Below are 15,370 nucleotides of genomic sequence, written 5' to 3'. Positions count from 1 at the left end.
ACGGTGCAGAGAGAGGAGCCGGGGAGATCGAGGAAAGGACGAGTTTGGGAATTAGATCTCAGCAGCAGTTGAAGAGAGTCGAGAGAGAAAATGTGAGGTTGAGTGAGAAGCTGTGGACTCGTCCGGTGCTGCTGAATTAGCCTGAATCTATCCAATTATAAAACCTGATTAGCTCTGTCAATTAAAGCGTGATGGACGTCCTTTCAATTATCGGCTGCCGCGTCAAAAATCGATGGCTCGCCGAGCTGAGTCTATAGTTAGCCCGGAGCGCCCGTGCCACGTGACGCCTGCCGGATCCGATAGAGGCTCGGCCCGCTGATGCCCAGATAAGCTCCGCCAGCTGGAACAAAAGAGACAGGAGGGAAGGAGAGGGCACTGGGACAAAAGTCCCTGGCACGTGGTTCACTTGGGACGACTGGTGAATGGAAAGGTGCCGGTGGTACAGGTGTCCTCACCTGAGGACAGACAGAGGCGATGAGGCGACTGAGCCTCATTTTAATCAGAGTTGATCTATTTTCAACAACCGCTTGATCCCGGAGAGGGTTGTGTGTCCCGTCGAGTGCCATTGGGTGCCAATCCATCACGGGCAAACCTACACTGACAGACTGAAGGAGGATTGAAGGTGGGAGGAAACTAGAATACCTGGAGAGAATATGTGAAACTGAACCCGGCTCCTCAGGAGGCATTGTGCTGTGCTCCACCCGCTCTACCCGCTGTGCCGTGCCACCTCGTTACCCAATCATAAAACTACGTAAATAAATCTACTTTGAAATGAAGCGCTTTGTGCACGTACACGAAGAAACTGCATATATTTAAATTACAGAACAAGCTTTCTAAGTCCCTCATTGTCTTAAAAATAGCTGAGCTATTGAGCTTTTTGAGCTGTAGGGAAGCATGTGGGTACATGGACGGGGGCACGTCTACAAAAAAAGAATAATACAGTTGGTTGTGGTAATAAATGACAAAAGAAACATTGGAAACAGGCAAAAAACAATAATAATTAAAAAGAAATAGCATGCGAGAGGTAGGTGGGTGTATCATGGCTCACCTGCAGAAGAGTCGTGTTTTTCTGCGCTGCCGTTATGGCCGACAGAGGGAGCACGGAGGTGCTACGGCTTTGATTTGTTCTGGAAGGGTTGATGAAGGTCTTTAATCGTCTTTTGAAGACATGAGAGACTCAGATGTACAACGGAAGTTTGTTCCACCACTTGAGAAAATACAGTTAGTTGTAAATACAGTTGGTTGTGGTAATAAATGACAAAAATAAACATCTAAAACAGGCAAAAAATATAATAGTAATAATAATAAAAAGCATGCAAGAGGTAAGTGGGTGTATCATGGCTCACCTGCAGAAGAGTCGTGTCCTTCTGCACTGCCGTTAAGGCCGACAGAGGGAGCACTGAGGCACTAAGGCGTCGATTCGCTCCAGAGGAGGTGATGGTCTTTTATTCATCTTTTAAAGACAGAAGGACGTATTGTCGTGTCTTTCTGCACTGCCATTAAGGCCGACTGAGGGAGCACGGAGGCGCTGGGGCGCTTACTTGTTACTGTTTCTGTTATTTTGGCCACCTTTTTTATTGCCAACTCTCCCTGTTTTGCAGTTTTGTTCCTCCTTGGTTAAAATGTTTTGTACTGCGGTTCTTCTGCATTCTTGAAGGTGCAGGGCATCGGGTCCTGCCCCCCTTACAGGTGGGCGTGTGTTTCCCCGCGATGACGTGGTGCCCACTGTGTTTGGCGCACGGACGCTTCGATAAAGACTCCCGAAAAGACTTCATTAACGTGCTCATGGAAGGCGTTTCTAATCCCGCGTACCCGCTTCCGGCCGGGTGTCTCATTCCGTTTGAGCTTATCCACGCCGTGCACCTGTACGTCTTCACTGCGACTTATTTAGAAGAGACGCGCTTCGGCGTGAAGCCGCGTGTGAACGCCGCATTTCCTGCGACGCTGATAGATTCACATACTTTATTTATCCTTCCGCAGCACTCGCAGCCTCTCGCGCCGAGCAGCACCCACCCTTCAGTTCTGGAAATAAACCTTTCACCCAGAGAAAGCTGTTTCATCCATCCTTGTGACCTGATCAGGGTCAAAGTGGGTTCATCCTGAAGTCACTGGGTCGTCACACAATCACTTATTCACACTCACTGGCATCTCAATGACAGTGGCAATGCAATAAGAGACATGATCATTTTCAGAGTCGGGTGGTTTGTTGGATATACAGAATACACCCAAAAGTATTTGGACACCTGATTATAAGCTTGTCGGACCGTCCATTTCAATAACAAATGCTATTAAAATAGAGTAGAATAGAATCTTTCAAGCTAGAACAACAGCCGCTCTTCTGAGAAGGCTTCTCACAAGACTTTGATAGACTGGCAACCTGTTCTCTCAATGAATCTGACCCACTGCGACCCTGACCAGGATAAAGCGGAGGTAAAACAGACAGTGAGTTAATCAGTGCCGATCGATACAGCTTAAACCGTCTCTGAAAACACAGAGCATCAAGGATCAGGGTTTAATTGGCATCCCTGCACAGTTGTGTTTGTTTTAATTGGACAAATGAGCTCGTGAAAGGAAGCGATTCAGTCGAACCTCCTCCACCACCCCGGCAACACCATCAGCATCAACACCAAACAACAACAACAGCAACGGTAACAGCGGCGGCAGCATCACCGAGCTGTCAGTCGCGAGCCGACGTGGCTCTAATTAAACTGCAGCCTAATTGATAATCACACCCTCCATCACGGAGCCGAAATAAATACAATCATCACCGCAATCAGCCTGGATTTCCACTTCCCCCCCGCTAATAAGCCATGATCACACGCTTATTTACGTCTGAGCAGAAGGGAGCGCGAGAGGATTTGTTTTCAGCGGGTTGCATCACCGGATCTGCAGGTCTGAAGATGAAGAACGGTGCGAAGGGTTTATTTTTAAAGGTCAGGAGAGACTCGGTTTAGGACACGACAGTTACACTCACTCACCGTCTTAACCGCTTATCCAATCAGGGTCGTGGGAGGGTGCTGGAGCCTATCCCAGCTTTTCAATGGGCGCAAGGCACACAGTAACACCCTGGACGGGGCGCCAGTCCATCGCAGGGCACACACATACACACACCCATTCACCTATAGGGCAATTCAGTGTCTCCAATTAACCTGACTGCATGTTTTTGGACTGTGGGAGGAAACCGGAGCTCCCGGAGGAAACCCACACAGACTCCACTCTCGCCTGGGAATCGAACCCAGGACCTTCTTGCTGTGAGGCGACAGTGCTACCCACCGTGCCGCCCACGACAGTTACAAACGTTTCTTTCATTTATCCAAAGCGACTTACAGTTCTGTGACAGTATATTGTCTAATATTGAGGGTTAAGGGCCTTGCTCAAGGGCCCAACAGTGGCAACCTGACAGTGGTGGGGCTTGAACCAGCAACCTTTCGATTACTAGTCCAGTACCATAACCGCTAGGCTACAACTACCATAAAATTGCCATGATTTGAGATGATTAATGACATTTTAATAAGACCTAGTGATCTCTCTGCATAGACACGAAAAGAGGGCGTGTCTAAATTCTTAGATTCCTTAAAATGTAGGTAGTGGGGAGCAGGGGCGGGTCAGTAGGTTTTCACACAGATTCAAGTGTCAGGTGTCCAAATATTTTCGGTCGTACAGTGTGTTTATTTAACTGGAGCTCTGGGACTGGGATGGTGGAAGCGGGTGGGTGTGTTGAATACAGTCGGCAGCCGTGTGACCGCCTCCATCATCTGGGCACAATGTTAAAGCGCTGACGCACACCGTACAACACACACACACACACACACACACACATCGCTACACAGACGGGCGTCACAAATCCCATTTCCCCCCCGACGCTGCTGATCAGAATTATTCTGGACATGATTGTCTGACTCTCGGCACCGCAGGCCAGAGGGACAGAGGCGGCAAAAAGCAGCCGATAAATCTGTTTTTGTTCTCTGGGCTCGCCCTCTCTCTTCCTCTCGGGCGGGCGCGTGTCATTCAATATCACGGCGGTAAATCCGGCCGTGCTGATGTAGCAGGATAGCGGCCGGACGCGCTGCAGATACGATAAAGCACACCTACGCCGCCACGGCTGCTGATCGAAAAACTAAAGCGGCGAGCGGAGCGCGTCGATACGGCTCTGTTTATAGCGGGAAGGGTTTATCGTGCTGGGCGTGCCGGCGGCGGACAGTGAGCTCTGGAGCTTTGAAGCGTCTGTGCGGCCTGAAACTAGACGGAGATGAAGCAGGAAATCATGAACAGGTTCTTCAGCAGGTTCCTCACATAGAAGAACTTTGATAATATGAAGGTCAGAATGAACCTCTGACAGTCACATGACCGATGTTGGCACGAACCTCCTCTAGCATGTCTGAAGCCACATGCCACACCATCACAGTTGTGCACAGAGGTCTGTTACGCTAACCCACCACCACTGAGTTCCGGGTTTGAATCTGTCTGTCTACTGTCTGTCTAATCTAGCTATCGGCCAACCGGGAGTCTACACAGACGTCATTAGCTATGTCGTCATTAGTAGGTGGTCGAAACGCTGCGATGGATTGGCGCCCTGTCCAGGATATTCCTGGCCTGTCTTGCGCCCGGCGTTATTCACTAGAACCGGACACGCAGTGACCCTGACCAGGATAAAGCAATCGATAAAGCACAATTAAATAATCGTCACATCTAGCAGGAGTTGACTCATCTCTTTATTTATGTATTAGCAAAAGGAAACTGGAGCGCCTGGAGGAAACCCAGGCGGACACAGGGAGAACATGCAAACTCCACACAGCAAGGACTCAGGTCTTTTTCTAGGTATGAGGTGGCAGCACTACCTATGACACCTATTATTCACGGGCGGCACGGTGGCTTAGTGGGTAGCACTGTCGCCTCACAGCAAGAAGGTCCTGGGTTCGATCCCCAGGCGGGGAGGTCCGGGTCCTTTCTGTGTGGAGTTTGCATGTTCTCCCCGTGTCTGCGTGAGTTTCCTCCCACAGTCCAAAAACATGCAGTCAGGTTAATTGGAGACACTGAATTGCCCTATAGGTGAATGTGTGTGTGTGTGTGTGTGTGTGTGTGTGTGTGCGTGTGCATGCCCTGCAATGGACTGGTGTCCCGTACAGGGTGTTACTGTGTGCCTTGCGCCCGTTGAAAGGCTGGGATAGGCAACAGCAACTCCCCCCCACTCAGTTTTAATTCAGTAACACTGAGACTGGATGAGTGAATGATAATAATAATGACCCTCACGTTTCTGTATCTCCCCCCCTGTGTGTTTCCGGTGCAGCCGTGGCTGGCGCGGAGGACGTGGCGCTGTACGTGGGCATCGTGGCCGTGGCGCTGTGTCTCACTCTGCTGCTGGTGGTCCTGGTCCTGGTGTATCGCAGGAAGAAGGAAGGGCTGGATGCCGACGTGGCCGACTCATCCATCCTCACCACCGGATTCCAGCCCGTGGGCATTAAACCCGCCATGCCAGGTGTGTGGGCACCGGCCCGGGCACGACGCGCCAGTAGGACATTATTTTTCTCTTACGACCTCTTTTCATCCTGTCCGTGTAGTGCCTGTGTGTCACATGCCCGCCCACATCAGCACGTATGATATAATGAGCTTGTTTGCCCGTTAATGAGTCTCGTAATAATGAAGTAGAATTTTTTTCCTGCTGCGTCTCAATCTCAGCGTTTCTGTTCACGGTTACCCAGCCAGCACGGGCATTAAAGTAACAAATGCATCCGGAATGGCTTAATAATGGGCGCTAAAGCACATCGATGATTAGAATCACATCAATAATTGATGTTTCTCTAGAAGAAAGATCTGAGATTAATTCGGGAACATTTAGCTTGCTTAGGAATCGCTAACGTTCCCTCTAAGTAGAGAAGAGACTCGTGTTTAAACTTTAAACGAATTATTCAGATTATAGAAATGACCTTCGATAGTTCATCTCCAAGGTTGCCAGATTTTTCTGTTTGGAGCTGACGTTGGATTAGTATTCCTGGTTACTGAAGTTTCTCCTCACCAGACTCGTCAAACTCGGCGTTGCCTCCGGTCGGCTGGGCACCATCTAGCGGGCATAATCCATGGTTCCTGCAGCAGACACGTTTCTGCAAAAGTGGGATGACCGGACTATGTGGGATGACCGGACTATGTGGGTTGGGTCTTCGAACACTGTGTAAGGTCCCTGATTGGCAGATCAGGCAGAGAGGCGCCTGTGCAGAACACATGGGTGAGAAAGGGAAAGCCAACCAAAGCCATGGATGGTGGATATAAAACCATACGAGTCCATAAATGAAACATCAAGCATTTTTGCTTGAACTGGAATTGGGCGGCACGATGGCTCGTGGTCCTGGGTTCGATTCCCTGTGTGAGCGGTCCGGGTCCTTTCTGTGTGAAGTTTGCATGTTTTCCACGTGTCGGGAGCTTTTTCCGAGGTTTCCTCCCACAGTCCAAAAACACCTAAGTGATGGACTGGTGATCTGTCCAGAGTGTTTCCTATTTTTCGCCCAGTGGTTTGTACCCACAACGACCCTGAGTAGGGTAAATCCATGGTAAAACGGACGCTCGTTGCACCCCGTCCTGATTTGTGCCTTTAATCTGATGGGGGATAAATGAACTTGACTGAAGTGGAAAGTGGAAAGTACGCTGGCGATGAGGTCGAGAGGGGTCGTTTCATCCACGAGGGACAGTGGTGGCCTAGTGGGTAGAGCTTTCGGCTATTAACTGAAAGGTTGAGAGTTCGAATCCCAGCTCTGACCCCTGAGCAAGGCCCTTAACCCTCTCTGATCCAGGGCGAGCTGGGATAGGAAAAAGGTTTTTAGTTGTACTGTATATAAGACAAATAAAGGCGTTTTATTTTATTCCTATCAGGGTTAAAGTGTGTTTGAATCTCATCCGTCCATACGTTGAGTATCGTGTCAGTATTGTGTGTTCAGGCTGATCTGTGTTTGGTGTTGAACGTTTGAACCTGACTTTCTGAACACTGCTAGATTAGAGGAGAATTAAAGTTTGGTATTATTAGGTGTCCTCAAAATTCAGTTTAGTGTTTAAATCTTATAAATAATATAAATATAATAATATAATCCTACTGTGTTCAGACAGTCAGTTCATTTCTCTCTCTCTCTCATGATCTCTTTATTTTACTCATTTCCCAAAACAGAGAACTCTCACCTGCTCACCATCCAGCCGGACCTGACCACGCCCGGTTACCAGGGCTCCCTGTGTTCCCGCCGCGACCCGTCTCCCAAATTCTCCCTGAGCGACGGGCCGCTTCTGGAGCAGCTGGCTAACGGTTCTCACACCATGCCCAACGGGAAAGTGTCCGGCGACGGGGGCCACCTCGCCAACCGCCTGGCCGCGCAGAACTACTTCAAAACGCTGCCGCGGGACAGCGTGCACACCTCCTACGGCACCTTTAACTTCCTGGGTGGACGACTGACCATCCCAAACACGAGTGAGTGATGCGGAGGTCGGTCTGCAGCAGAGGAGGAGAGATATGAGCCAGGGAATTGGATATGACTACATTGGGAGGAAATGCATAAATAGAATTAAAATCAGTCCATAAATTAGTCAAGAAGTCAATTACTGCCTGTCAGTCATTTTTAAAGGTTATTAAGTCAGTAAATCACTCACTCACTCTGTCAGTAATTCAGTGAATAAGTGATAACATGAACAAAATGGATAGTGAGTCATTCAGACAGAGAGTCAGTGAGTCAGTGAATCGTTCAGTCAGTCAGTGAGTCCCTCGAAAAGTCAGGCAGTCTGTCAGTAACTCGATTACTAGTCCCTGTGTCAGTAGGCCAAGGGAGTCAGTCAGTAAGCTGGTCAGATATAAGGTCAGTCATTCAAACTCAGTGTCAGTCAGTGAATCAGAGATTCAGTGAATCAGAGATTCAGTGAATACATGTGTCAGTAAGTCTAAGTGAATGACTGAACATCCCTCTCCCAGAGGATTTAAAATGAAATATTCCAGTTGATATAAATCTGAAGTGCCGGTGTGGGTGACTGGAACGGAACGCTGCTCGGTACAGGAATTAAACTGGTTAAACTGGTGCTTTTTAGCAGATCTGTTTCTTAACTTCCACAACGATCCACCAAGGCGTCGTAGAGATCAGAGAAATGTTCTCTTCTGTAAACAAACGAACAGAAAATCGGCCTCCTGCTGGAACCGTAACGATTCCACGATAACAGTAAAACTATTGTATATAAGCGCGGTGAATAATTCAGGCTCTTGGCCTTTAATTAAGATTAATTAACGCTAACGAGCGCCGAGCTCGTTACGCGGGGCGAGAAGCGGCCAAGGCGAGGAGTCGAGGAGAAGATCGGTGTCTGTGTGCCGTCTGCAACCTGATCCACCATCGAGGGTGCGAGAGGAGTCTATTCGGGGCAATTAGGCCCCTCGATAAGAGACAGAACGCTCATCAGTCTGCCACGTGAGGAGCACAGAGGAGGAAGTGAGGAAGAGTCGCTCGATTTCCATCAGACACTAATCCGCTCCAAGGGTCTCCTTAATACGATGATCCAAATACAGAAAAAAACAGAGCGGCAGTGCCAGGGTGCTGAGACACGGGGCCTGAAACCGAAAACCTTACTCACGAACAAGCACGGCTGATTAAAAACACGTCGTCCTCCAAAACGGAACTAAATAAAGTACAAGTACGAGTGAGTACAGGTGCAAGTGCAAGAAAAAGAGAAAAAGCTTGACTGTGGATGATATTAGCTGACCTTGGCATTGAGACCACTCTTCCATGGACATTTTTAAAGGACACCAAGTCAGACAAAGGAATTACATTATGTATCTTTATACACAACCTTATTATTAAAGGGTATGTGTTGTCTGGGCGCCTACACGAACAACGATTGGCTTGTTGTTGAAAGGGAGGGTGCCGGAGGGGATTCCTCATAATCGATGCAATGACGACCTCTGCTGGCGGATTGATGGCGTCTGCACAGAGTCGAGGGATAATGTGGACAGGGTGTGGCTCTCCGTACGCAAAGCTGATCCGCATATGAACTCGCCTCGTGCAGGTGAAAAGATGCAGTCGGATACTGTGTGTCGGAGGGTGCGTGTGTCAGTCACGGCTCTCCTCGGTCAGGGGGGTGGCATGGTGGCTCGGTGGGTAGCACTGTCGCCTAACAGGAAGAAGGTCCTGGGTTTGATGCCAAAATGTGATTTATAGCGTCCTCCGGTGGCTGGACTTTGATGCCGTCCTGGCTGAGGACAATATCCCTCGGCTCAAATGATAACATTCACACCAATTCTTTATCATTTTTAATTTTAGGTGTTTTTAGAACAAGTTTAGCTTTGATACGTTGGCGTCTCGTTGGCGCATCTGTTTATAGTAAATCACCCCCAACTTGCTCGCTAACCACACAAGCTACTTAGTAGACCAAATGTCCAAATTAGTTCTGTTTATTTAGGAACTTGGGTAAACACAGCATCAGGCTTTAGGCTTTAGGTGCGTCTGGTTGGTCGTAACGTCCGACCCGGGTACCATTCGATTCACACACAGACGTGCTGTTATAAAGACTGTGATGTTTTTACCTTCTAAATCATCCCATTTCTGTCCTGTTTTGCATATTTGCATCAGGTATAAGTCTGCTCATCCCTCCCGAGGCGATCCCACGAGGGAAGATCTATGAGATTTACCTGACCGTGCAGAGGAAGGACGACGTGAGGTGGGTCCCTCTTCCCTCGTACTTCATCCGACTCGGTTAGACAGAGAACAGAGGAGAGAGAGAGAGGAAATAGAATGAGGTGAAAGAACCTGAGGGCAGCGATGAATCTGTTTGAAGTCAATCTCCCCATGCAAGTGTGTGTGTGTGTGTGTGTGTGTGTGTGTGAAACCATCTTCTAAAATTTAAAGTATTGTTAGTATGTTGTGTGGTCATCATCTTTCACCAGAAATAGGTGATTCATCTAAATGATTCCCTGTAAATGACTCATGAAAGTGATTCATGACTCAATCTGAGTGAAGAATGCATGGCTCATGTGCTCATAAATTATAATAAAATAAAAGTCTGTCCCAAAAAACAGTTCTGGCAACAATCTGTACCCGTCAGTGCCGTTAAGGGTGGCATAGCCCTGTGTGCCAGTCAGTTTAAGTCAGTTTATTTTCTGTCGGCCTCCTGTGTTGTGATGATTCGTTACTCACTACTACCTAAAGTCTAAAGTTCCCTTCAAACTGAGCAACTTCACTCTCTATGGTTCGGAATCTCACTTAAAAAGTCCGAATTCCCTGTAAAGTCCGCTTCACGTCTGCAGGGAACTACTGGGGTGATTGGAACACACTTTTGGTTTTGCACAATTAACAGCGCTGCATTTTATTTTGAATCGTTTGCTGTTTTTATACGTCCGATTATTACTGCACGTCGTGAGCTGCGTCGTATCTCTTCAAATCAATATACTCGAGCTTAACGGCCTCGAATCACAAAGAAATAAATAAATAAATCAAAGCTATAAATCAAAACATGGAAGTAAACAAACCAATAAAAGATTGTAACCGGTTCGACAGAGCCAGCAAGGACGACTCAAGGTTTGAGATAAGATATTTTGCCCTTCGCCGGCTGTTTATTCAGATACGTCCTTAAAAACAAACCGAACGCTTTTCTGAGTGGTTCTTGTTCCCTCACAGACGACAGGAACACCCAAACGGGACGGAAATAGGGTTTAAACGAGCGTATAATTGGTCTCACTGGGTGTGACCGCTGATTAGCCCTCACGGTCATCTCCTAATAATGCGTGTACACACTGCTGGGTTCATTTACACTCGTCCAGTCTCATATGTGTTTGTGTCTCTGACTGAAGGTCATTCATTCATTCAGTGTCTGTTTTACCACCGGTTCATCCTGGTCAGGGTCGTGGTGGGTGTGATTCATTGGGAGAAAGGCAGGAAACACCACTGACAGGTCGCCAGTCTATCACAGGGCACACACACACACACTAAGGACAATAATTAGTAGCTCCAGTTGATCTGACTGCATGTCGTTGTACTTGCAAACTCCACACAGAAAGGACCTTGGGAATCGAACCCAGGCCCTTCTTGCTGTGAGGAGACAGTGCTACCCCATGCCCCTACTTAATAAACCAGACATTAATACATATAAACAGAATAAATGTTCATTCTGTGCCTGACCTTTCGATTCTGCCCCCCTCAGGTTGCCCCCGGCTGGGTGCCAGACGCTGCTGAGCCCGGTGGTGAGCTGTGGGCCGCCGGGCGTCATGCTGACCCGACCGGTCATCATCAGCATGCCTCACTGTTCCGACTCCTGCACGGACCACTGGGCCATTCGACTCAAGAAGCAAACCTACGAGGGAACCTGGGAGGTGAGTCCACGAGGGTTCCACCCAACACCAAGAGGGACAATACCAAAGGTACCACGGTCAGCTGGTATTGGGACGCCCCTTCTGATGACTGGATTCATGTGTTTCAGCCGCAAAGATTGCTAGCAGGTGTAAGGATATGCTTCCAACTTGGCAGCAACAGTTTAGGGAAGGCCCTTCCTTGTTCCAACTGAGACTTTCTTGTTTAATTGTGCCCAGCCATACAGATGCTGTCATCTTTTGGCTGAATGGGCACAAATTCCCACAGACAGCTTACACTATACAGACAAAAGTATTGGGACACGACTTTTTAATTATTTAATTCATGTCTTTGAATGATATGCTTCCAACTTGCCAGCAACAGTTTAGGGAAGGTCCTTTCCTCTTCGCATGACTGTGCCCAGTGCACAAAGCGAGCTCTATAAAGACGTGAAGAAAATCTCGGTTTGAGCCCTGAACTCAACATCTTTGGAATGAATCGGAACATCGACTGAGGCTTGATGCCAGGCACTCTCCTGAAAAGGCTTCTCGTGAGACTTTGAAGTATGTCTGTGGGAATTTGTGCCCATTCAATCAAAAGAGGATTTGTAGGCCGCTCAGGTGGCGCAGCGGTAAAAACACACGCTGGAACCAGAGCTGGGATCTGGAATACATCGTATCGAATCTCAGCTCTGCCTGCCGGCTGGGCTGAGCTGCCACATGAACAACGATTGGCCTGTTGTTCAGATATGGGCGGGACTAAGCCGGATGGGGACTCTCTCTCTCTCGTGACTGGTGCAATTACGACCTCTGCTGGCTTATTGATGGCGCCTGCACAGAGATGAGAAAAGAGTGCTCTCAGGGTGTGTCTCTCCGTACACAACGCTGAGCTGCACTGCACTTGTCAAAGTGTAGGTGATAAGATGCATACGGCTGCTGCCCACGTGTCCTTTATATAATTGATTTATTACAACTGCTAGCAATCTTTGTGGCTAAAACACATGAGTTCAGTAGTTAAAAGGGGCGTCCAGATACTTTTGTCTATCCATTGTAAGTTCACTCACAGATATTGGACAAACTGTCTGTGGGAGTGTGTGCCCATTCAGTCAAAATATGACACATGAATATATAAATATGATATGTGCAGGTCAGTGGAGTTTCTTTAAGGCTTTTCTTCATGTGCTTAGGGGCACAGTCATTCTGGAACAGGGACAGGCCTTCCCTAAACTGTTGAAAGTATGTCATATGTCATATTGTGAACAAAAGACATGAATTCAGATATTAGATATGAGAAGTGTCCGTATAGTTTGGTCTGTATAGTGTAACCGTACATCCTATGTTCTCGTCCCATCAATCTGAGTCCAGCTGTGTCGGTTCTGCAGCTGGATTAATTTTCCATCTGTGTGGAAATCCGAGGCCGCACACACAGGCCTGGTAATCCCAGTGAGAGCTTTCCCAGTAAGAAGATCATGGAAGCTGGTAAGAAGGACGGAGGGAGAGGAGGAGAAAAGCAGGATGGATGGAGGTTGAGCAGCGAAGGTCTTTTTTTATGTTCGATACTGTGCATAAATTATTCAGGCCGCCCGGTGTGGCAGCGGCGGGGCGTCTGCAGGATGAATTGGCCTGTCTCTGGCTGAGGTTAGCCGAGGACTTTTAATCATCCGAAGCCGCCGATATAACCCAGGTACCCCAGACTCAGGCGGAAAACGGGGAACTTCGTCCTCGGTTGAGTCTCCGCCGAGCAATTAATTTCTCCAGAGACGGTCTGATGCGTCAGACAGAGCCGCTGAAATACGCTCCACGCCGATGCGTGTCTGAACTGGGACTCTTAAAAGTACAATAGGAAAAATACTCAATTTGTGCTGGAACAAAAAAAAAAGGTTTCTGGCATCTTACACAAATTAATATAAATAAATTATTTATTTATAAATTATTATTTTATTATTATTATTATTAATAATAATAATAAAACTTTTTTATTTTATTATTATTATTTATGTATTTATTATTTTTTTATTATTTATTTTATTATCAGTCATTGATTTTACTTATTATCATTTATTTATTTATTATTTTTTATTATTTATTTTTATTATTTATTTTTATTTATTATTTTTTATTGTTATTTGTTTTATTATCATTCATTGATTTTACTTATTATTATTTTTTATATTTATTGTATTATTATATTATTATTATTTATTCATTTATTATTATTCATGTATTTATTAGTAATATTATTTATTCATTTATTTTATTTATGTATTCATTAATATTAATAATTTTATTTTATTTTTTATTTTTTATTATTATTATTTATTATTATTATGTATTCATTTATTATTATTATTTATTCATTTATTATTATTTATGTATTTATTATTAATATTATGTATTAATTAATTTTTATTTATGTATTTATTTATTTTTTATTTTTTATTTATTATCATTATTGTTATTAGTATTATTAGTATTATTTATAATTATTTATTTATTATAATTTATTATTAAGTCAGGTACCCCAGACTTAGACGGAAAATGGGGAACTTCATCCTTGGCTGACTCTCCGCCGAGCAATTAATTTCTCCAGAGATGAAGACGGCCTGATGCGTCAGACGGAGCGGCTGAAATACTCTCCACATCGATGCGTGTCTGAACTGGGACTCTTAAACGTAAAATGGAAAAAATGATTCAATTGTGCCGGAGCAGAGAAAGAGGAGTAAAAAAAGGTTTCTAATTGTATTGATGAAGACACGGACTCATTCTATCGATCAGCAGGATGTCATTTCCTGGCCCGAGATCCTGAGGTGTGTGAGCTTGATTGGATGAGTACGGTTTAGAAAGTCCCTCTTGCCTTTTCCTCTAATTAAAACCACTCTGGGAGGCCATTATGAGATTGAATCGGACCACAGGCTACAAAAGAGTGACGTGTTTCATTAGCAGACTGCAGCTCGCCGGCTTTACTTTAAAGGCCACGAGATTTATTTCCATACGTGCGTCTGGTCTAACCTGTGAACTCAGCTATTTTATTTAAACCTTCGACAATAAAGTCACTTAAACCGCTGTCAGAACTCACTAGCCCACCAGTGCTGAGATTTCAAGCTCTTGAGTTCGAATCTTAGGTCTACATAATATATACACCGACCAGGCATAACATTACGACCACTGACAGGTGAAGTGAAGAACACTGATTATCTCTTTATCATCATTTCATCATTTTATCCTCAAAGTTGATGTTAGAAGCAGGAAAAATAGGCGAGCGTGAGGATCTGAGCGAGTTTGGGTCAGAGCATCTCCAAAACTGCAGCTCTTGTGGGGTGTGTCCCGGTCTGCAGTAGTCAGTATCTATCAAAAGGAGTATCGTCCAAGGAGGGAACAGTGGTAAACCGGCGACAGGGTCATGGGCGGCCAAGGCTCATTGATGCACGTGGGGAGCGAAGGCTGACCCGTGTGGTCCGATCCAACAGACGAGCTCCTGTAGCTCAAACTGCTGAACTACAGTGATCATAATGTTATGCCTGATCGGTGTATAAACTATATAATAATGTTTAATCCACCCTATTGTTTTTTTAATATTTACCAGATGAAAGAAATCACATTAATTATCGTCCCTCAGTCGTCTTTCACTGTTTAATACGAGTCAAGAACTTAAAATTGCCCAGAATATTTACAGACGACCTCGGTGACGCCACCTCGACCTCGCTAATGAACATTTCCACAGCAGCACCGTGACCGTCCCCTCACCGTTTTACACTTTGTCCCGTCCGTTAATCAATTAGCCGCTCTGACAATTAGACGAACTTTTCTTGAATAGGCGTGAGAATGCGTGAGAATGCATTAATTGAGGTCGGGTCACACATTTCAGCTCATGCATTTATTTATGATGTGATTCACTCGCTGCCTGAAGTCAAAACCAGACCTGAAATGTCCTAGTACACTTTATAACCAATTTCAAAAACAGAGTGATCTTTTCAGCTTGAACATCAGCCGCACTTTTCAGAAGCTTCCCACAAATTTTAGAGTGTGTCTGTGGGAATTTGTGCCTGTTCAGTCAAAAGATGACAGTATTTGTAAGGC

The 15,370-nt window shown here is 46.0% G+C and overlaps 1 protein-coding gene across 1 annotated transcript in view; it reads left to right on the top strand.

Moving 5' to 3' along the window:
- unc5a (unc-5 netrin receptor A) overlaps positions 1-15,370 on the top strand; it is a 159,017-nt gene that overhangs the window by 124,779 nt on the left and 18,868 nt on the right. The window contains exons 8-11 of the mRNA XM_063018420.1: positions 5,288-5,509; positions 7,151-7,444; positions 9,582-9,669; positions 11,149-11,317. Of these exons, the coding sequence (XP_062874490.1) occupies positions 5,288-5,509; positions 7,151-7,444; positions 9,582-9,669; positions 11,149-11,317 (773 nt within the window). The remainder of the gene's footprint in view (positions 1-5,287; positions 5,510-7,150; positions 7,445-9,581; positions 9,670-11,148; positions 11,318-15,370) is intronic.

The sequence above is a fragment of the Trichomycterus rosablanca genome, chromosome 22 (genome assembly GCF_030014385.1).
Source record: "Trichomycterus rosablanca isolate fTriRos1 chromosome 22, fTriRos1.hap1, whole genome shotgun sequence".
NCBI lineage: Eukaryota > Metazoa > Chordata > Actinopteri > Siluriformes > Trichomycteridae > Trichomycterus > Trichomycterus rosablanca.
The sequence above is the reverse complement of the archived record's forward strand: the minus strand, read 5'-3'. Positions and strand labels throughout refer to the sequence as shown.